At 40.1% G+C, this 23,401-nt stretch overlaps 1 protein-coding gene across 8 annotated transcripts in view; it reads right to left on the bottom strand.

Moving 5' to 3' along the window:
- Positions 1-23,401, bottom strand: part of OPHN1 (oligophrenin 1) — a 600,363-nt gene that overhangs the window by 3,541 nt on the left and 573,421 nt on the right. For 5 of the 8 annotated variants that reach the window (XM_081793552.1, XM_081793555.1, XM_081793554.1 and 2 more), the window contains one exon: positions 7,963-8,013. In XM_081793552.1, coding sequence (XP_081649678.1) covers positions 7,963-8,013 — 51 coding nt within the window. Of the gene's footprint in view, positions 1-7,962; positions 8,014-8,547; positions 8,650-9,271; positions 9,438-23,401 lie in introns of all 8 variants that reach the window. The other 3 variants (XM_081793556.1, XM_081793557.1, XR_014136815.1) reach the window with 2 other exon arrangements.

Raw genomic sequence — 23,401 nt, 5'->3', positions numbered from 1 at the left:
CATGTGCCGCTTCGAATCAGTATTTTTGTATCCTTTGGACAAATACCTAGTAGTGCAATTGCTGGATCATAGGGTAGTTCTATTCTTACCATTTGATGAACCTACATACTGTTTTCCAGAGTGGCTGTACCAGTTTGCATTCCCACCAAAATTGCATGAGGGTTCCCCTTTCTCCACATCTTCATCAACACCTGTTGTTTCTGGTGTTGTTGATTCATTCAGACATGTGTAAGGTGATATCTCACTGTAGTTTTGATTTCCATTTGATGTTGAGTGATATTGAGCATATTTTTATGCATATGTTGACCATATGTATGTCTTCTTTGGAAAAGTGTCTATTCCTATCTTCTACCCACTTTTTTAAATGTATTGTTCATTTTTTGGGTGTTGAGTTTCATAAGTTTTTTTAAAATATATTTTGGATACTAATTTTTATCAGATATGATATCTGCAAATATCTTCTCCCATTCAGTAGGCTCTCTTTCAGCCTTTTAGTTTTGTTTATTGTTTCCTTCACTGTGTAGGTTTTTATTTTGATGAAGTCCCAATAGTTTATTTTTTATTTCTCTTGCCTCAGGAGACATATCTAGTCAGAAGTTGCTATGGCTGATGCCAAAGGGGTTACTCCCTGTGTTCTCCTCTAGGATTTTAATGGTTTCCTCTCTCACATTTAGGTCTTTGATCCAATTTGAATTTATTTTTGTGTATGATGTAAGAAAGTGGTCTAGTTTCACTATTTTGCATGTTGCTGTCCAGTTTCCCCAACACTGATTGTTGAAGAGACTGTCTTTTTCACATTGGAAATTCTTTCCTGTTTTATTGACCATATAGTTGTGGGTTCATTTCTGAGGTTTCTATTCTGATCCCTGATCCATTGATCTATGTGTCTATTTTTGTGCCAATACCATACTATCTTAATCACTACAGATTTGTAATATAACTTAAGCTCCAGAATTGTGATACTAGCAGATTTACTTTTCTTTTTCAAGGTTGCTTTGGCCGTTCAGGGTCTTTTGTGGTTCCATGCAAATTTTAGGACTGTTTGTTCTGGCTCTCTGAAAAATGCTGGTGGTATTTAGATAGGAATTGCATTAAGTGTGTAGATTGCTTTGGGTAATATAGACATTTTCACAATACTTGTTCCTCCAATCGATGGACATGGAATGTTTTTCCATTTCTTTGTGTCCTCAATTTCTTTCATCAGTGTTTTATAGTTTCAGAGTACAGACTGTTTACCTCTTTGGTTAAGTTTATTCCTATGTATCGTATGGTTTTTGGTGAAATTGTAAATGGGATTGATTCCTTGATTTCTCTCTCAGCTGCTTCATTATTGGTGCATATAAATTCAACAGATTTCTGTATGTTGAATTTGTATCCTGCATCTATATTGAATTTGTGTATCAGTCTTTTGAGTTTTCTATACAGAGTATCATGTCATCTGCAAAGAGTGGAAGTTTGGCTTCTTTGATGATTTTGTTGCCTTTTATTTCTTTTTGCTGTGTGCTTGCTGTGGGTAGAACTTCCAGTACTATGTTAAATAACGGTGAGAGTGGAATCCCTAATTCTTGACCACAGAGGAAAAGCTCTCAGTTTTTCCCCATAGAGGATGATATTAGCTGTGGGTTTCTTGTATGGCTTTTATTATGTTGAGATATGTTCCCTGTAACCCAACTTTTGTTGAGGGTTTTTAGTGAATGATATACATTGTGAAATGCTTTCCCTGCATCTATTGAAAAAATCATATAGTTCTTCTTATTTCTTTTAATAATGTGGTATACAGTATTGATTGAATTGTGAATATTGAGCTACCTTTGAAGCCCAGGAATGAATCCTACTTGATTGTGGTGAATGATTCTTTTAATGTACTGTTAGATTTGGTTTGCTAGCATTTTATTGAGAATTTCTGCATCCATCTTCATCAAGGATAGTGGCCTGTACTTCTCTTTTAGTGGAGTCTTATTCTGGTTTTGGTATCCAGGTAATGTTGTGGCCCTATAGAATGACTTCCTAGGTTTTCCTTCTTTTTCTATTTTTTGCAACAGCTTGTGGAAAAATAGGTATTAATTCTTTCTTTAATGTTTGGTAGAATTTCCCCATGAAGCCATCTGGCCCTGGACTTTTGTTTGCTGAGAGATTTTTGATTACTGATTCAATGTCTTTGCTGATTATCAGTATGTTCAAGTTTTCTATTTCTTCCTGTTTCATTTTTGGTAATTTATGTTTCTAGGAATTTATCCATTTCTTCCAGTTTATCCAATTTGTTGGCATATAGTTTTTCATAATATTCTAAGTGTTTGTATTTCTGTGGTGTTGGTTGTTATTTCTCCTCTATCATTTGTGATTTTATTTGTGTCTTTTCTCTTTTCTTTTTGGTAAGCCTGGCTAGAGGCTTATCAATTTTATTAATTGATAGGAGGAGTTAAGATGGCAGAGTAGTATGAGGATCTTATGCTTGCCTCATCCCTTGAACATAGATAGGTAATTATCAAATCATTCTGAACACCCAGGAAATCCATCTGAGGCCTGAGAGAACAAACTACACAACTAGATGGAGAAAAGAGGCAATATTATGGAAGGTAGGAAGTTTGGAGATGTGATTTGGGGGCTAGAAAAGAATCGTGGGTTCTGCAGAGAGGAGGGAGCCCTGACCACAGAGAGAGGAGAGATAGACAAAGGGAAAGAGAGAGAGAGGCAAAATGAAAGATAAAGCAGTATGCAAGGGGGTTGCAGAAGAAAAACACTTCCCCAAAACCAGTGACTTGGGAATACAAGAGGAGCTGATTATAGCCAGTCTTTACAAGCAGCCAAGCTGATAGTCTGAAGTTTTAGAAGTCTGCACCATCACCAGGGTCAAGCCTGGTGGGTATAGTGTTGCTCCTGTGGAGAAGGAGGCCAAAAGCCAGAAAGTAGTCAGTGTTCTCTGAGGATCTCCTGGGTTAGACTGAGAGAGGAAGTTCCTCTTCTTGGACTGCATTTGGAAGAGGTGGCACTGCCTCTCAAGGGACAAAAGAGCCAGTGGGCACCATTGAGCTGTCCCATTCATTAACATAAAGGCTTCTGAGGGCAGCTAACCTGGATGAGGGCTTTTTGTTAAACTTTACCATAAAATCCAAGCCCCTGCGTGATCATGTGACTATTTTTCTGGGACAAACTGGTACCAGCAGAGAGCAGTGAGTCCCTCCTAGAGAATCAGTGTGGGTCCCTGCCACACCAAGTCCCTAAAATTTGCAGTTTTGAAACCCAGCCATGCGCCTGAGATAAAACACAGCAGCACTGCACTGCTGGGTGGACAGAAGGCCAGTAAACAGGGTGAAGGTAGGGATCTGATGGAAGCCTGTGACACAAGAGGGGAGATTGTTCACTCTTCTGTGAGGGCTTCCTGAACAGAGGTGGAAGCAAAGTCACCTCGCTGGGAAAGAGAGTGGGCTAACACCATTTTACATCCATCATATGAGCAATGAGGGACATCAGCTAGTGGCATAGCCCACACAGCAGAGGGTGAGCTGCTTATACCAAGTCCCGCCTCCCTGAGATCTGCAGGTGTCTTTTTTTAGTAGGGAAAGTATGACTGAAAGCCAGAGCAGCAGTGAGCTCTTGCTCCAGAAGTGAACATGAACCCCTCCCTCCCTTCGCCCCACGCTGTCCATGGCCTGGAGCTTTACAAAGTGTCTCTTGTGTGTGCTGCATGTTTTCTGTTGTGTTTTAGGTGCTCCATCCTTCAGGCCAGTCCCATGCAGACATTTTCCTTGCCTACCTTGGACAGTGTTTGGTCCCTGGTCTTAATGTGGTGAGGTTTAACTAGGTGTGCTCGTGAAATGAGACATGATGCTACTTCCAATAGAAATGAAGCCCTGCAGAATGCTCTGGTCAGGAGATGCAATGTGGACAGGGGTTTCTGGCGGTCTTCTAGGGAAGGGCCTCACCATGCTGTGCCTGATACAAGCTTGACCTAGAAGGGCAGTACCTCCAGAGCATAGGGGTGAGGGACCTGGTGTAAGCAGGCTAGGAAGCTAGTGTTGGTGCTATGGTGCTTATTGCAGGTGGCTCTGTGTTTATGCTGAGGGGTGTGAATGGGAGAAATGGCACCAGCTATCTCCCTTGTCCTTGGAGAGGTGCCTCCACGCACACTGACTCTGAGGGAAGCACTCTGAGAGGAGCAGATAATCTTCCCCCGTATGTCCCAGGTGTTTTTCAGATAGCTGTTTCCACACTATCAGACTTGGGGGTGTATACTGCCTTCTTTATAGGAGCAGTGCCCCCAGCCTCTATCACAGCAAAGTCCACTCTCCCTTAAAACTACATGCTTTAAGCCCCACTTGTTGCAAGAACTCAAAAAATTCAGCCATTTTCATTTTCCAAGCCAACAACCCTGGGGAAATGTTCTCCTTGTGCATTCTTCTGTGATCCTCTATCTCTTTCCCTTCTCTGTGAGCACTGATCCCTCCCCTGCACATACCAGCGATCCATTTCTCCCCTAAACGCCCTCTCCACACTTCCTACCTTCTTCAGTGTGGACTATTTCCTACCTTTATTTGTAGAGTTTTTTCTGTCAGTCTTCCTGTCTATTTCTGGGGGCATTTAGGATGATTTTTAGTTATCTAGTTGTGTTTGTGGGATGGGTGAGCCGCAGGTCCTCCTACTCCGCTCCTATCTTCCTCTCAACCCCCACTGGATATTTATTTCTGGATATTCCACAGGGTCTTAAAATCACTGTGTCCAAAATTGAGGGGAGCAACACTTTCCTACAAAAGTTGTTCCTCCATGACTAATTATTGTTATCATACACTTAATTTTCTAGAATAGACTTTTACCCCCTCTTAATCCTTCTCCAATGCTCCATGTTTGAAAAATCAGCAAGGTCTCATTGTGTCTATTTCAAAACTGTCCATTTTATTCCATTGTATTGGCAATGTCATAGGTTAAGGCCTCATTAACTGTTGCCATGATGATTATCATCCTAATTAGTCTCTCTATCTCCAGTCTTTACTCTCCCATCTATCTTTCTCAGTACTGCTAGAATGATTTTTTTACAATTCAGTCATCTCAGACTATGCATTGTCATGTTTAAAAGTTCCATGACTCATCATAGAGTATAGTATAAAGACCAAAACCCTTTGTATGTCATATAAGGTCTTTAAAATCTGGCCCCAAAGTATCTTTCTGGCCTCACCTCCAAGTAAGTTTCCCTCTTCTCACCCCCACATTTTAGCCAAAGTGGAACACTAATGACTTACTGAACTTGTCTTGCATAAGCTGTCTGCCTTGCTGAACTATCTTCCCCTCCCTTCTCTTCTTGATGAACCACTTCTCACTGTCATTTGAGATTTAATTTTTTATTGGTTATGGAAAGGAGATGAATGAGGAAGTGAGGTAATTCAAATGTCAGGCTACAGTCAGGGGTACAAATGGGAAGCAAAAAGGAGGATAAACAAAGGATAAACAGATGATTATTTCCATCAGAGATGAGAGAAGAGCTTTTCAACAATGTCTATAGATGGTACTGATGTAGATGTACTAATACAAGTGGGGGTTACAAGGTGGGAGCCTAGACAGAAGTGTTGTTTTTTCTACGTGGATACTAAATGGGAGGAACCTGTGGATACAGAATATGTCTCTATGGCTCATGACACACTGGAGGATAGGTGGATCCATTTCGGTGTTGCCCACACCTCTGCCAAGATGGAATCTGGAGGTAAAGTACAGAATTAAATCTAGGTTCCAGAAGCCTAAACATAGGATAAGTAGAGTTGTTCTCTAGCTTGAAATGCCTGGTTTGGCTACAGCCCTCTCATGTTGTAAGTTGGTCCAGGAATTCCCTGAGCAGTAGCTGACATAGCTGACATAGCTCAGCCAGTAGTGACAGTAGCTCAGACAATGTTTCCATACTCTCAACATCAGTTTGGCTATAATTTCCTTTTAGAAGCTGGCCTGCCTTCAAGATTCTATTGGACTTTGTTCATGCCTCTTACAAATTCTCTCTAATTGTCTCAGTTCCCTGTCCAAGGCTACCAATGAATTCTTTATATGTTTTGGTGTATTTCTACTCATCTTTTAAGCTCTAACTTAGATATCACTTCCTCTAAAAAAGTTTTCCTTTTAAAAAATGTTTTAATGTTTATTTTTGAGAGTGAGAGAGGCAGAGTGTGAGTGGAAAGGGGGCAGAGAGAGAGGGAGACACAGAATCCAAAGCAGACTCCAGGCTCTGAGCTGTCAGCACAGAGCTCAAAGTGGCGCTTGAACCCAAGAACCTTGAGATAATGACCTGAGCCAAAGTTGGATGCTCAACCTGAGCCAAAGTTGGATGCCTAACCCATTGAATCATGCAAGTACCCTGTAAAAAAAAGCTTTCCTTTAGATGTACCCATTTCATTCTGTTAATTCTAGTTTACTTCATTACATTTCCTTGGTAGTTATTTCTCATATGGCTTATTTTAGGGAGGGAGGAAGAATCACCAAGGAAATAGGATGTGATCCTGCTCACAGGCAGGTGCTATATTAAGAGTCTCTCTGTCTCTGTCTCTCTCTCTTATTTTTTTTTCAAGAGGGACATTTGACTAAGCCTGTCTTAAAAACATCCTAGGTAATAATTTTATTGTATTGGAAGATAAATCTGGGACTGTAACATCATTTTTATCTGTTATGGTAGAATAAATGGTAAATTATTGTCAAAGGAGAATTTGGCCTGGTCTAATGGCTGACTGCCAAGCAGAACTAGGGTGACTTGCTGTGCAGGGTCATGTCCTGGTGAGTTAGGTCTCACAGCGTTGACTAGATAGTGTTAAGCATACCCCAGCTCCAGTGCTGGTAAAGGCACATTGTTCTTTTAACTGACCGCCTAGAAAAGCTATACTCTTATCACCCATCAGGAATCACAATTTCAAACTCTCTGATAAGCAACATGGAGCAAGCTCACAAAAAAGTCCCTAAAGGCTATGCAGCCATTTCTCTAGATGTTATAGCCTAAAGGGTCTCAGATGCCAGACTCTGGACAATCTGTATCAATACCTTAGAAGTTTTAAAAACAAACTGGAAGGAAGGAAGGAAAAGAAAGAAAGAAAGAGGAAATAAAAGGAAAGGAAAGGAAAGGAAAGGAAGAGAAGAGAAGAAAGAGAAGAGAAGAGAAGAGAAGAGAAGAGAAGAGAAGAGAAGAGAAAAACATATACTCAGGCCCCACTCCTGGAGATTCTGTTTTAGTGGGTCTGGAGTTGAAGGCAAATCTATTTGTTTTTTGTTCCCTCAATTTTTTCCAGGTGATTTATATCATACCACCTAATGTTTGCTTATTCTAAGGCTGCTTATGTTAGAGTGCTCCATTATGTGTATTCCTATCAGTTGCTCTTTTAGAATATAATAGAGTCTAAATAAGTAAACTAACAAAAAAAATAAGACTTACGTTGAGTGTAATATTTTTTGTAGTGTTACTTAGTATGTGAGTACTGTTTGTATATCTGTGTCTGAGAGAGAGAGAGAGAGAGAGAAAGAAAAGAAAAGAGAAGAAAAGAAGAGGAGGAGGTGGAGGAGAAGGAGGAGTAAGAAGAAATGGAAAACAGTGCCAGAGACTCAATGGCACAACAGATACAGAAATAGGCAAAGAAAAAGAGACATGGAGAAAGACAGAAAAAGAGTGAAATATACAGATAGGAGACAGAGAGACAAAGACAGAAACAGAGATATAAGTAGAAAAACACAAAGAGAGAAAAAGACTGAGAATGACAAAGACAGAGAGAAGGAAAGTGTGAGAGAGACAAATAAAGTAACAAAGAGAAACACACATGTATATAGACAAAGACAAATGTACAGGGTGAGAGATGAGGAGACAGAGAGAACTAGGAGAGAGAAAGGGACAGAAAGACAGAGACAGCTACAGAGAAACAGAAAAACAAAATGTAAGAGAGGAAATGAAATGCTCATGATCCATTAAATAAAAAGTAACTTGGTTCTTCTGTCACTTATATGTCTTACCTTCCTGTTTTTCGGGAAGCTGTTTCAAAGAACCTGGTCCTGGAAGCCACCCTGCAAACAGAAGTCAATCAAGTCCCATGAGTTTCTCTGGAATACTTATGAGAACCAATAGACAATGAGCAACACAAAAACTATAAACCAGATGGGCACCAATTGGAGGGTCTGCCTTAGCTTTCAAAGGACCTGGGTCTGAGAAGAAACCCAAGCATCAGAATGTGAAATGACTCAGAGACCATAAGCTACTGCAAGGCTATGCTTAATGCCCTTTGCTTTCCCTTGGTTCAGAATGGTCTGAGTATGTTGTTGGTTCAGGCTATTCTTGTGAGAAACAAGTGAAACAAGTCCTTGGTTTCAAAGTATAAATTTTTGCCATTTTTGTAAATACACTTAGCTACTTAATTAACATGGTAGAGTCTTTGTTTTTCTTATTTCCCCCATTTTACAATTATGGAAAACAAGAGACATGAGAAAAAGGAATACCAGGAGGCAGTATATGAGAGGGATCCCAAGCACTGGCTGAAGAGAGACCAGTCAGGCTAACTGTGGCCATGAAAGGCTGATCTGTGAGAGCTGCTATGCTCCTACCTTAGCCACTCTATGCCTGGTTCCTTGGCTTCCAGTCCCACCTCAGGAAAAACTGCTAGAAATCAGCTCAGTTCCTACTTTGCAAGAGGTTCTCTGGAGAATCTGAGACATTTTGGAAGATTTTTAAAAAATGTTTTATTTACTTTTGAGACAGAGAGAGACAGAGCATGAGCAGGGGAGGGGCATAGAGAGAGGAAGACACAGAATCCGAAGCAGGCTCTCGGCTCTGAGCTGTCAGCACAGAGCCTGACATGGGGCTTGAACTCACAAACTGCGAGATCACAACCTGAGCCTAAGTCGGGCGCCCAGCCAACTAAGCCACCCAGGCGCCCCCATTTTGGAATATTTTAAAAAATCATACCCTTGATATTTAAAAAAAAGCCTAAAGGCACAAGTACAATAAATAAATCTGTTAATTAAAATACTTTAAAAACCAGTAGCAATAACAAGAAAATACAAAAAATTTCCAGAGGGAACATGAAAACAGAAGGTAATCTTATCACCCTACAGAGATCAGGGCAGTTTTAGTGAAATCTGTCAGCCTTGAGTGATGAGTGCAACACGCCAAACAGGACTTGTCTGTGACATTTCCCTAGACTATTAAGTGAATGAAGCCTTGGGGTTGTAGACTGTATACTCTTCATAATCATAATGGTGATCCTGAAAGAACTCCTGATGGCCTAACATGAGCTTTAGGTCAAGGATGAGGAACAACTCTACTTACACAGACGATGAGATTCTCCCTGCATTGCTAACCACAATATCTGGCTTTGGTTCTGGCTTTTGGGGAGTAGCTGCCCGGCACGGAGGATCTGGAGGCCTCACTGGAGGGCGGACAATGGTTGGCTTTTCTCCTAGAGACCGCACTTTGCTGAAACTGTCAGAGTCTCCTGAAAGAGAACACCACCAAGAACTTGAGTGGTTAGCCAACTGGAACACTATTCACGAACAGGCACCCAATATTGGAGTTATCTTGGCTACCTCCCTTGGTCCCCACTTACTTTTGGTCACTAACAACTATGCATTTGTTTTCCTTTCTTTCTATTGTTTTTTTTTTTTTTTTGGTTGGTTGATTTTGGTTTTGTTTTGTTTGTTTGTTTGTTTTTGTTTTGTTTTGCTTTTCATTCTTTCAGCAGCTTAATCCTTCAGAAACTCTATGTTTGAAACCCAGCTCTAGAACTTCTATTTGTGTGACCTAGGGTATGTTATATCAATTTGATAATTCTTAGTTTCCTCATCTATATAATGAAGACCAATAATACTTTAACGTACAGAGATAAAAAAAATTAATTAGGTACTAGGGTGCTGGGGTGGCTCAGTCAGTTAAGCATCTGACTCTCGATTTCGGCTCAGGTTATGATCTCACAGTTCAGCTATGCACTGACAGTGCGGAGCCTGCTTGGGATTCTCTCTCTGCCTGTCCCCCACTCATATGCATGTGTTCTTGCTCCTCTCTCTTTTTGTCTCAAAGTAAATAAACTTAAAAAAATTAAGCACTAATATATTTAGTACAGGCCTGGCACATAATAGGCACTTAGTCAATGTTTTATAATGAATTTGAATCTGTTAGTTTTGTAATTACCAAAACTCAGGTCTTTTTTACTTAGACCTTGACTATGGTAGCAGTATTCCAACTTGCCTCCCTGCCTCTATGTCTCTGGTTTCCAGGTCAGTCAGTACAAAATAAATATACATAATTATTTATGAAATGGTCTGGCAGGAGTTTATGACATGGATGCACTTACACATTGCTGGTAGCAGTGTACACCAGGCTAATTCTATCTACATAGCCATAAAGAATTCTGGAAAATGTGGATGCAAAATCATACATAAGACATAGTTTATACTTATTGATCCAGTTGATCCACATTGGGGAATAGGCCCAAGGGAATTAACCCCTCCCCAAAATAGGAAAAACATTCAGAACAAAAACATGCTTCTTAATAGCAAATACTCGGACCCAGCACAAAGAAAAGCAAACCAATTTTTATAAGCACTTAACCAGTAAATATTACACATGAACTGACAAGGATTTGGGGCAGGTTAAAAAATATACATGCATTTAAAATAATATTAAGTGGGGCGCCTGGGTGGCTCAGTCGGTTAAGCGTCCGACTTCAGCTCAGGTCACAATCTCGCGGTCCGTGAGTTCGAGCCCCGCATCGGGCTCTGGGCTGATGGCTCAGAGCCTGGAGCCTGCTTCTGATTCTGTGTCTCCCCCTCTCTCTGCCCCTCCCCCATTCATGCTCTGTCTCTCTCTGTCTCAAAAATAAATAAATGTTAAAAAAATTAAAAATAAAATAAAAAATAAAATAAAATAATATTAAGTAATGGGGCACCTGGGTGGCTCAGTTGGTTAAGCATCTGACTCTTGATTTCAGCTCAGATCATGATCGCAAGGTTTGTGAGATAGAGACCCCCGTCAGGCTCTGAGTTGACAGTGCAGAACCTGTTTGGGATTCTCTTTCTCCTTCTCTCTCTGTTTTTCCCTCCCTATCTCTCTCTCTACAAAAAATAAATAAACTTTAAAAAATAATTTAAAAAGTTAAAATTAAAATATTAAGTGAAAAAAACAAACACTAAAAGTACTTATGGCCTGCAGAACATTATAGGGAAATAGACATATGTGCAACTAAGGGTGTTATCATGGAGGAGCTAAGATGGCGCTAGAATAGGAGGACTCTAGGCTCATCTCATCCCTCAAACACAGCTAGATAACTATCAAATCATCATAAATACCCCAGAAATCAACCTGAAGACTGACAAACTCCACAACTAAAGGCAGAGAAGAAGCCACATTGAGGAAGGTAGAGGTGCAGAGACATGGTTTGTGAGAAAAAATTAGATGGCAGGTGCTGCAGAGGGGAAGGAGCATGATCATGAAGAAAGGCAAGAGAGAGAGGAGAGCACAGGGAAATGCACAAGGAGAACATTTCCCCAAAGCCATTGACTGGGAAAATTAGAGGAGCTGATTTTCATGAGTTCTTGCAACTGGAGGGGAGGGTTAAATGTTTGTGTGCTTGGCTGTGATAGAGACCTGAGTGTACTGCCCTAATTCTGGAGAGATGGCAGGCAAACAACCAAGGGTCAGATGGCATGGGAAAAGTGATTTGAAGAATGCTTGGGGCACACTGGGGGAGATTACTCCCTCTTCCTGGAGTACCTCCATGAGAGTCAGAGTTCAGGAAAATGCCTCTCTGAGGACAGAGGAGCTTGCTATCAACATTGTCCTCATTTGCCACTCAGTACAAACACAGGGCCAACTACAGACGGCACCTTGGCCCTACACTGGCTGCCTAACTTGCTTAAACCAGGTCCCACACTCTTGTGCTCTGGAACAACTGACCTTCTCAATAAAACTTGCCTCAGTTCCAGCTTGGTAGGCCCTTCACCAAGAAGACCAGCGCAGACCCCTGCCCAAACCATATTTCTTATTTATTTATTTATTTATTTACTAGTAATTTTATATATTTTTTTACTTTATTTTATTTTATTTTCAATATATGAAATTTATTGTCAAATTGGTTTCCATACAACACCCAGTGCTCATCCCAAAAGGTGCCCTCCTCAATACCCATCACCCACCATCCCCTCCCTCCCACCCCCCATCAACCCTCAGTTTGTTCTCAGTTTTTAAGAGTCTCTTATGCTTTGGCTCTCTCCCACTCTAACCTCTTTTTTTTTTTTTTTTCCTTTCCCTCCTCCATGGGTTTCTGTTAAGCTTCTCAGGATCCACATAAGAGTGAAAACATATGGTATCTGTCTTTCTCTGTATGGCTTATTTCACTTAGCATCACACTCTCCAGTTCCATCCACATTGCTACTAAGGGACATATTTCGTTCTTTCTCATTGCCATGCAGTACTCCATTGTGTATATAAACCACAATTTCTTTATCCATTCATCAGTTGATGGACATTTAGGCTCTTTGCATAATTTGGCTATTGTTGAGAGTGCTGCTATAAACATTGGGGTACAAGTGCCCCTATGCATCAGTACTCCGGTATCCCTTGGGTAAATTACTAGCAGTGCTATTGCTGGGTCATAGGGTAGGTCTATTTTTAATTTTCTGAGGAACCTCCACACTGCTTTCCAGAGCGGCTGCACCAATTTGCATTCCCACCAACAGTGCAAGAGGGTTCCCGTTTCTCCACAACCTCTCCAGCATCTATAGTCTCCTGATTTGTTCATTTTGGCCACTCTGACTGGCGTGAGGTGATATCTGAGTGTGGTTTTGATTTGTATTTCCCTGATAAGGAGCGACGTTGAGCATCTTTTCATGTGCCTGTTGGCCATCCGGATGTCTTCTTTAGAGAAGTGTCTATTCATGTTTTCTGCCCATTTCTTCACTGGGTTATTTGTTTTTCGGGTGTGGAGTTTGGTGAGCTCTTTATAGATTTTGGATACTAGCCCTTTGTCCGATGTGTCATTTGCAAATATCTTTTCCCATTCCGTTGGTTGCCTTTTAGTTTTGTTGGTTGTTTCCTTTGCTGTGCAGAAGCTTTTTTTATCTTCATAAGGTCCCAGTAATTCATTTTTGCTTTTAATTCCCTTGCATTTGGGGATGCGTCGAGTAAGAGATTGCTACGGCTGAGGTCAGAGAGGTCTTTTCCTGCTTTCTCCTCTAAGGTTTTGATGGTTTCCTGTCTCACATTCAGGTCCTTTATCCATTTTGAGTTTATTTTTGTGAATGGTGTGAGAAAGTGGTCTAGTTTCAACCTTCTGCATGCTGCTGTCCAGTTCTCCCAGCACCATTTGTTAAAGAGACTGTCTATTTTCCATTGGATGTTCTTTCCTGCTTTGTCAAAGATGAGTTGGCCATACGTTGGTGGTTCTAGTTCTGGGGTTTCTATTCTATTCCATTGGTCAATGTGTCTGTTTTTGTGCCAATACCATGCTGTCTTGATGATGACAGCTTTGTAGTAGAGGCTAAAGTCTGGGATTGTGATGCCTCCTGCTTTGGTCTTCTTCTTCAAAATTACTTTGGCTATCCGGGGCCTTTTGTGGTTCCATATGAATTTTAGGATGGCTTGTTCTAGTTTTGAGAAGAATGCTGGTGCCATTTTGATTGGGATTGCATTGAATGTGTAGATAGCTTTGGGTAGTATTGACATTTTGACAATATTTATTCTTCCAATCCACGAGCGGGGAATGTCTTTCCATTTCTTTATATCTTCTTCAATTATAAGAAAGCTTCATAAGCTTTCTATAGTTTTCAGCATACAGATCTTTTACATCTTTGGTTAGATTTATTCCTAGGTGTTTCATGCGTCTTGGTGCAATTGTGAATGGGATCAGTTTCTTTATTTGTCTTTCTGTAGCTTCATTGTTAGTGTATAAGAATGCAACTGATTTCTGTACATTGATTTTGTATCCTGCAACTTTGCTGAATTCATGTATCAGTTCTAGCAGACTTTTGGTGGAGTCTATCGGATTTTCCATGTATAGTATCATGTCATCTGCAAAAAGCAAAAGCTTGACTTCATCCTTGCCAATTTTGATGCCTTTGATTTCCTTTTGTTGTCTCCTTGCTGATGCTAGGACTTCCAACACTATGTTAAAAAACAGCGGTAAGAGTGGGCATCCCTGTCGTGTTCCTGATCTCAGGGATAAAGCTCTCAGTTTTTCCCCATTGAGGATGATGTTAGCTGTGGGCTTTTCATAAATGGCTTTTATGATCTTTAAGTAAGTTCCTTCTATCCCGACTTTCTCAAGGGTTTTTATTAAGAAAGGGTGCTGGATTTTGTCAAAGGCCTTTTCTGCATCGATTGACAGGATCATATGGTTCTTCTCTTTTCTTTTATTAATGTGATTTATCACGTTGATTGATTTGCGAATGTTGAACTAACCCTGCATCCCAGGAATGAATCCCACTTGATCATGGTGAATAATTCTTTTTATATGCTGTTGAATTCGATTTGCTAGTATCTTATTGAGAATTTTTGCCTCCATATTCATCAGGGATATTGGCTGGTAGTTCTCTTTTTTTACTGGGTCTCTGTCCCGTTTAGGAATCAAAGTAATACTGGCTTCATAGAATGAGTCTGGAAGTTTTCCTTCCCTTTCTAATTCTTGGAATAGCTTGAGAAAGATATGTATTATCTCTGCTTTAAACGTCTGGTAGAACTCCCCTGGGAAGCCATCTGGTCCTGGACTCTTATTTGTTAGGAGATTTTTGATAACTAATTCAATTTCTTCGCTGGTTATGGGTCTGTTCAAGCTTTCTCTTTCCTCCTGATTGAGTTTTGGAAGCGTGTGGGTGTTTAGGAATTTGTCCATTTCTTCCAGGTTGTCCAATTTGTTGGCATATAATTTTTCATAGTATTCCCTGATAATTGTTTGTATCTCTGAGGGATTGGTTGTAATAATCCCATTTTCATTCATGATTTTATCTATTTGGGTCCTCTCCCTTTTCTTTTTGAGAAGCCTGGCTAGAGGTTTGTCAATTTTGTTTATTTTTTCAAAAAACCAACTCTTGGTTTCGTTGATCTGCTCTACAGTTTTTTTAGATTCTATCTTATTTATTTCTGCTCTGATCTTTATTATTTCTCTTCTTCTGCTGGGTTTAGGCTGCCTTTGCTGTTCTGCTTCTATTTCCTTTAGGTGTGCTGTTAGATTTTGTATTTGGGATTTTTCTTGTTTCTTGAGATAGGCCTGGATTGCAATGTATTTTCCTCTCAGGACTGCCTTCGCTGCGTCCCAAAGCATTTGGATTGTTGTCTTTTCATTTTCGTTTGTTTCCATATATTTTTTAATTTCTTCTCTAATTGCCTGGTTGACCCACTCATTCTTTAGTAAGGTGTTCTTTAACCTCCATGCTTTTGGAGGTTTTCCAGACTTTTTCCTGTGGTTGATTTCAAGCTTGATAGCATTGTGGTCTGAAAGTATGCATGGTATAATTTCAATTCTTGTAAACTTATGAAGGGCTGTTTTGTGACCCAGTATATGATCTATCTTGGAGAATGTTCCATGTGCACTCGAGAAGAAAGTATATCCTGTTGCTTTGGGATGCAGAGTTCTAAATATATCTGTCAAGTCCATCTGATCCAATGTATCATTCAGGGCCCTTGTTTCTTTATTGACCGTGTGTCTAGATGATCTATCCATTTCTGTAAGTGGAGTGTTAAAGTCCCCTGCAATTACCACATTCTTATCAATAAGGTTGCTTATGTTTATGAGTAATTGTTTTACATGTTTGGGGGCTCCGGTATTCGGCACATAGACATTTATAATTGTTAGCTCTTCCTGATGGATAGACCCTGTAATTATTATATAATGCCCTTCTTCATCTCTTGTTACAGCCTTTAATTTAAAGTCTAGTTTGTCTGATATAAGTATGGCTACTCCAGCTTTCTTTTGGCTTCCAGGAGCATGATAAATAGTTCTCCATCCCCTCACTCTCAATCTAAAGGTGTCCTCAGGTCTACAATGAGTCTCTTGTAGACAGCAAATAGATGGGTCTTGTTTTTTTATCCATTCTGATACCCTATGTCTTTTGGTTGGCGCATTTAATCCATTTACATTCAGTGTTATTATAGAAAGATATGGGTTTAGAATCATTGTGATGTCTGTATGTTTCATGCTTGTAGCGATGTCTCTGGTACTTTGTCTCACAGGATCCCCCTTAGGATCTCTTGTAGGGCTGGTTTCGTGGTGACAAATTCCTTCAGTTTTTGTTTGTTTGGGAAGACCTTTATCTCTCCTTCTATTCTAAATGACAGACTTGCTGGATAAAGGATTCTCGGCTGCATATTTTTTCTGTTTAGCACACTGAAGATATTGTGCCACTCCTTTCTGGCCTGCCAAGTTTCAAAAGAGAGATCAGTCACGAGTCTTATAGGTCTCCCTTTATATGTGAGGGCACGTTTATCCCTTGCTGCTTTCAGAATTTTCTCTTTATCCTTGTATTTTGTCAGTTTCACTATGATATGTCGTGCAGAAGATCGATTCAAGTTACGTCTGAAGGGAGTTCTCTGTGCCTCTTGGATTTCAATGCCTTTTTCCTTCCCCAGTTCAGGGAAGTTCTCATCTATTATTTCTTCAAGTACCCCTTCAGCACCTTTCCCTCTCTCTTCCTCCTCTGGGATACCAATTATGCATATATTATTTCTTTTTAGTGTATCACTTAATTCTCTAATTTTCCCCTCATACTCCTGGATTTTTTTATCTCTCTTTTTCTCAGCTTCCTCTTTTTCCATAACTTTATCTTCTAGTTCACCAATTCTCTCCTCTGCCTCTTCAATCCGAGCCGTCGTGGTTTCCATTTTGTTTTGCATTTCGTTTAAAGCGTTTTTCAGCTCCTCCTGACTGTTCCTTAGTCCCTTGATCTCTGTAGCAAGAGATTCTCTGCTGTTCTATACTGTTTTCAAGCCCAGCGATTAATTTTATGACTATTATTCTAAATTCACTTTCTGTTATATTATTTAAATCCTTTTTGATCAGTTCATTGGCTTTTGTTATTTCCTGGAGATTCTTCTGAGGGGAATTCTTCCGTTTGGTCATTTTGGATAGTCCCTGGAGTGGTGAGGACCTGCAGGGCACTTCCCCTTTGCTGTGGTGTATAACTGGAGTTGGTGGGTGGGGCCGCATTCAGACCTGATATCTGCCCCCAGCCCATTGCTGGGGCCACAGTTAGACTGGTGTGTGCCTTCTCTTCCCCTCTCCTAGGGGCGGGATTCACTGTGGGGTGGCGTGGCCCATCTGCACTACTTGCACACTGCCAGGCTTGTGGTGCTGGGGATCTGGGTATTAACTGGGGTGGGTAGGCAAGGTGCACGGGGGCAGGAGGGGCAGGCTTAGCTCGCTTCTCCTTAGGAGATCCACTTCAGGAGGGGCCCTGTGGCAGCGGGAGGGAGTCAGATCCGCTGCCGGAGGTTTGGCTCTGCAGAAGCACAGAGTTGGGTGTTTGAGCGGAGCGAGCAAGTTCCCTGGCAGGGACTGGTTCCCTTTGGGATTTTGGCTGGGGGATGGGCGAGGGAGATGGCGCTGGTGAGCGCCTTTGTTCCCCGCCAAGGTGAGCTCTGTCGTCTGGGGGCTCAGCCACTCTCCCTCCTTTTGTCCTCCAGCCTTCCTGCTTTCTGAGCAGAGCTGTTAACTTATGACCTCCCAGATGCTAAGTCGCGCTTGCTGTCAGAACACACTCAGTCAGGCCCCTCCGTTTTTGCCAGCCAGACTCGGGGGCTCTGCTTGTCTAGCAGGCTGCCCCTCCGCCCCGGCTCCTTCCCGCCAGTCCGTGGAGCGTGTACCACCTCGCCGCCCTTCCTACCCTCTTCCTTGGGCCTCTCATCTGCACTTGGCTCCAGAGACTCCATTCTGCTAATCCTCTGGTGGTTTTCTGGGTTATTTAGGCAGGTGTAGGTGGAATCTAAGTGATCAGCAGGACACGCGGTGAGCCCAGCGTCCTCCTACGCCACCATCTTCCTATCCTGTCCACCATATTTCTAAAGTCTGGAGTTATAAAAGTCAGCATGCTTGGCTGGGATAGAGCCCAGAAGCCACTGCGCTCCTCCTGGAAAGAAGGCAGTATACACCCCAGAGTCTGATAGTGTGGAAACAGCTATCTGAAAAGCACCTGAGACATATAGGGGAAGATTATTTGAGCTTCTCAGAGTGCTTCCCTCACAGACATTATGCATGGAGGTACCTCTACAAGGACAAAGGAGATAGCTGGTGCCATTTCTCCCCACTCACACTCCTCAACATAAACATAGAACCACCTGCAATAAGCACCATAGCACCAGCACTAGCTTCCTAGCGTGCTTACAGCAGGTCCCTCACCCCTGTGCTCTAGAGGTACTGCCCTTCTAGGTCTAGCTTGTATCACTGACAGCATAATGGGCCCCTTCCCTAGAGGACCAGCAGAAACCCCTGTCCACATTGCATATCTTGACCAGAGGATTCTGCAGGGCTTCATTTCTATTGGAAGTAGTATCATGTCTCATTTCACGAGCACACCAGAGCACACCTAGTTAAACCTCACCACATTAAGACCAGGGACCAAACACTGACCAATGTGGGCAAGAAGAATGTCTGCAGAGGACTGGCCTGAATGATGGAGCACTTAAAAAACAACAGAAAACATTCAGCATATACCAGAGTCATTCCCTGGAGCTTCAGGCCATGGATAGTATGTGACCTCTTCTTCCCAAAGCCATTACTCTCAGGAACAGAAAACATGACTGGATTGTCTAACACAGCAAAGAAGACAGAGACTTAGAAAAAACTGTGAAGATGGAGGGATTTATCCCAAATGAAACAACAAGATAAGGTCAAAGCCACAGATCCAAGTGAAACAGATATAAGTAACATGCCTGATGGAAAATTTAAAGCAACAATCATAAGGATACTTGCTGAGCTGGAGGAAAGAATAGGGAGACTTCAGGGAGACCCTTACCACAGAGATAAAAGAGTTAAAAAATCATCAGTCAGAAACACAAAATGCAACACTGACATTGGAAATATCCTTGTGCAATAACCACAAGCTGGAAGAAGTAGAGAATAAGTAATACAAAGAACAAAATAATGGAAGATAATGAAGCTGAACAAAAGAGAGAAAGAAGATTATGGAACACAAGAATAGACTTAAGGAACTCAGTGACTCCATCAAATGTAATAACATTTACATTATAAGAGTCACAGAAGAAGAAGAGAGAGAAGGGGGCAGAAAATGTATTTGAGGAAATCATAGCTTAAAACTCCCCTAATCTAGGAAACGAAACAGAAATCCAGATCCACGAGGCACAGAGATGTCTCATCAAAATCAACAAAAGCTGGACAACACCAAGATATATTATAATAAATTTGAAAAATACAGTAATTAAAAAAATCTTAAAAGCATCAAGAGAAAAGAAGTTCCTAACTTTCAAGGGAAGACCCATAAGACTAGCTGAAGATTTCTAACAAACTTGGCAAGCCGGAAGGGAGTGGCATGATTCATTAAAAATGCTGAATGGGAACAACATGCAGCCATGAATACTCTATCCATCAAGGCTATCACACACAATTGAAGGAAAATTAAATAGTTCCCCAGACAAACAAAAACCAAAGGAGTTTGTGACCACTAAATCAGCATTGCAAGTATTAAAGAAGACTCTTTAGGTAAAAAGTAAAGACCCAAAGTGACAAAGACAAGAAAGGAACAGAGAGTATCTCCAGAAACAATAAAACAAATAATGAAATCACACTAAATACATATCTATCAATAATTACTCTGAATGTAAATGGACCAAACATGCCAAGAAAAAAACAGAGAGTGTCAGAATGAATTAAAAAAAAAAAAAAACAAGACCCATGTAAATGCTCCCTACAAGAGCCTCATTTTAGACCAAAAGACACCTAAGATTGAAAGTGAGGGGATGGAGAAAATTTTGTCATGCAAATGGATGTTAAAAGAAAGCTGGAGTAGCAATACTTATGTTGGACAAAGTAGATGTTAAACCAAAGACTGAAGAAAGGCACTATATTATAATAAAGGGGAAAATCCAACAAGAAGATCTGACAATTGTAAATATTTATGCTCCCAACATGGAACAGTCAGATATATAAAACAACAACAAAAAAGGAACTCGTTGATACTACTACAATAATAGTAGAGGACTTTAACACCCATACTTACATCAATGGACACATCATCTGAGCTGATAATCAACAAGGAAATAATGGCTTTGAATGACACCCTGGATCAGATGGATTTAACAGATATATTCAAAACATGCCATTCTAAAACAGCAGAATGCACATTCTTTGCAAGTGCACACGGGACATTCTGCAGGTCATAGATCAGGCCTCACCAAGTACCAAAAGACTGAGATCATATCATGCATATTTTCTGAACACAACACTAGGAAACTTTAAGTCAACTACAAGCAAAATATTGGAAAGACCACATATACATGAGTGTTAAACAGCATGCTGTTTAAACTTCAGCATATACATGAGTGTTAAACTAAACAATGAATGGATCAACCAGGAAATCAAAGAAGATATAAAAAATACATGGAAACAAATGAAAATGAAAACACAATGGCCCAAAACCTTTCTGATGCAGCAAAAGCAGTCCTAAGAAGGAAAGAGATAGCAATACAGGTCCACCTCAAGAGGCAAGAAAAATCTCCAATAAACAACTTAACTTTACACCTAAAGGAGCTAGAAAAAGAAGAAAAAAGCCTATAGCAAACAGAAGGGAGTAAATAATAAAGGCTAAAGGAGAAATAAATGATATAGAATCAAAGAAACCTAATAGAACAGATCAATGAAAGCAGGAACTGGTTCTTTAAAAAAATATAATAAAACAAAAAACCTAGAGCCAGACTTACCAAAAAAGAAAGAACCCCAATAAATAAAGTCACAAATGGGAGAGGAGAAACAACAACCAACACCACAGAAATACAATTGGAATATCATGAAAAAATATATGTCAACAAATTGGACAACCTAGAAAAATGGATGAATTCCTAGAAACATAAACTATGAAAACTGAAACAGGAAGAAAACAGAAAACTTGAATAGAGTGATAAACCAGCAAATAAACTGAATCAGTAATCAAAAAATCTCCCAAAAAACAAAAGCCCAGAGCCAGATGGCTTCACAGGGAAATTCTACCAAATATTTAATAAGGAGTTAATACCCATTCTTCTCAAACTATTCCAAAAAATAGAAAAGGAAGGTAAACTTCCAAATTCATTGTATGAGGCTAGCATCACCCTGATACCAAAACCAGATAAAGACTACACCACAAAAGAGTATAGGCCAATATCCCTGATGAACATGTAGGCAGAAAGTCTCAATAAAATACTAGCAAACTGAATCAAACAGTACATTCACCATAATCAAGTGGGATTTATTTCTGGGCTTCAAGGGTGTTTCAATATTTGCCAATCAATCTATGTGATATACCATATTAATAAAAGATAGTATAAGAATCATATGATCCTTTCATTGGTGGAGAAAATGCATTTCACCAAGTACAACATTCATTCATGATAGTTACCTTTAACAAAGTAGGGTTAGAGGAATCATACTTCAACATAATAAAGGCCATATATGAAAAACCTAAAGCTAAAGCTAATATCATCCTCAATGGGGAAGAACTGAGAGCTTTCCCTCTAAGGTCAGGAAGAAGACAGGAATGCCCAATCTCACCATTGTTATTTAACACAGTATGGCAAGTCCTAGCCACAGCAATCAGACAATAAAAAGAAATCAAAAGCATCCAAATTGACAAGAAAAAAAGTAAAATGTTCATTATTTGCAGATAACATGATACTCTATATAGAAAACTTGAAAGATTCCACCAAAATATTGCAAGATGTTATACACAAATTCAGGAAAGATGCAGGATACAAAATCAATGTACAGAAATCTGTTACATTTCTATACACCAATAATGAAACAGCTGAAAAGAGAAATTAAAAGAATAATCCAAATTGTAATTGCAAAACCATAAGATACCTAGGAACAAACCTAACCAAAGAGGTAAAATATCTGTAATCCAAAAACTATAAAACATTTATGAAAGAAATTGAAGATGACATAAAGAAATGAAAAAATATTCCATGTTCATGGATTGGAAGAACAAATATTGTTAAAATGTCTATTTTTTCCAAAGCAATCTAGACATTTAATGCAATCCCTATCAAAATACCACCAGCATTTTTCACAGAGCTAGAATAAACAATCCTAAAATTTGTATGGAACCACAAAAGACCCCGAATAGCTAAGCAAACCTTGAAAAAGAAAAGCAGACTGGAGGCATGACAATTCCAGACTTCAAGTTATATTACAAAGCTGTAGATATGAAGACATTATGGTACTGGCACAAAAACAGACATATAGATCAACAGAACAGAATAGAAAACCCAGAAATCAACTCACAACTATATGGTAGATTAAACTTTGATACAGCAGGAGATAATATCCAATGGAAAAAAGACAGTCTCTTAATGATAATGGGAAAAGTTAACAGCAACATGCAAAAGAGTGAAATTGGTCCTCTTTATTATACCATACACAAAAATAAATTCAAAATGGATGAAAGACCTAAATGTGAGACAGGAAACCATTAAAATCCTAGAGAAGAACACAGGCAGTGACCCCTATGACATCATCCACAGCGACTTCTTACTAGATATGTCTCCTGAGGCAAGGGAGACAAAAGAAAAAATGATATATTGGGATTTCATCAAAATAAAAAGCTTCTGCACAGCAAAAGAAACAATCAAAACTAAAAGGCAATCTACAGAATGGGAGTAGATATTTGACATATCTATCTATAATGACATATCTCATTAAAGGTTAGTATCCCAAATATATAAAGAACTTATAAAACTCAACACTCCAAAAACCAAAGAATCCAGTTATACATGGACAGAAACATGAATACACTTTTTTTTTCTAAAGAAGACATCCATATGGTCAACATATGCATGAAAAGATGTTCAATATCACATATCATCATGGAAAGACAAATCAAAGATGAGATACCACCTTACACCTGTGAGAATGGCTAAAATTAACAACACATGAAACAACATATGTTGGTGAGGATGCAGAAAGGGGAACACTTTTGCCCTGTGGTGGAAATGAGAACTGGTGCAGCCACGTTGGAGAACAGTATGGAGGTTCCCTAAACATTTATAAATAGGGGCTGAGCCTGGGTGGCTCAGTCGGTTGAGCTTCCAACTTTGGCTCAGGTCATGATCTCATGGTCTGTGAGTTCGAGCCCCGCGTCGGGCTCTGTGCTGGCAGCTCAGAGCCTGGAGCCTGCTTTAGATTCTGTGTCTCCCTCTCTCTCTGACCCTCCCCCATTCATGCTCTGTCTCTCTCTGTCTCAAAAATAAATAAACATTTAAAAAATT

Source organism: Panthera onca, chromosome X (assembly GCF_046562875.1).
Source record: "Panthera onca isolate mPanOnc1 chromosome X, mPanOnc1 haplotype 2, whole genome shotgun sequence".
In the NCBI taxonomy this organism is placed as follows: Eukaryota; Metazoa; Chordata; class Mammalia; order Carnivora; family Felidae; genus Panthera; species Panthera onca.
The sequence above is the reverse complement of the archived record's forward strand: the minus strand, read 5'-3'. Positions and strand labels throughout refer to the sequence as shown.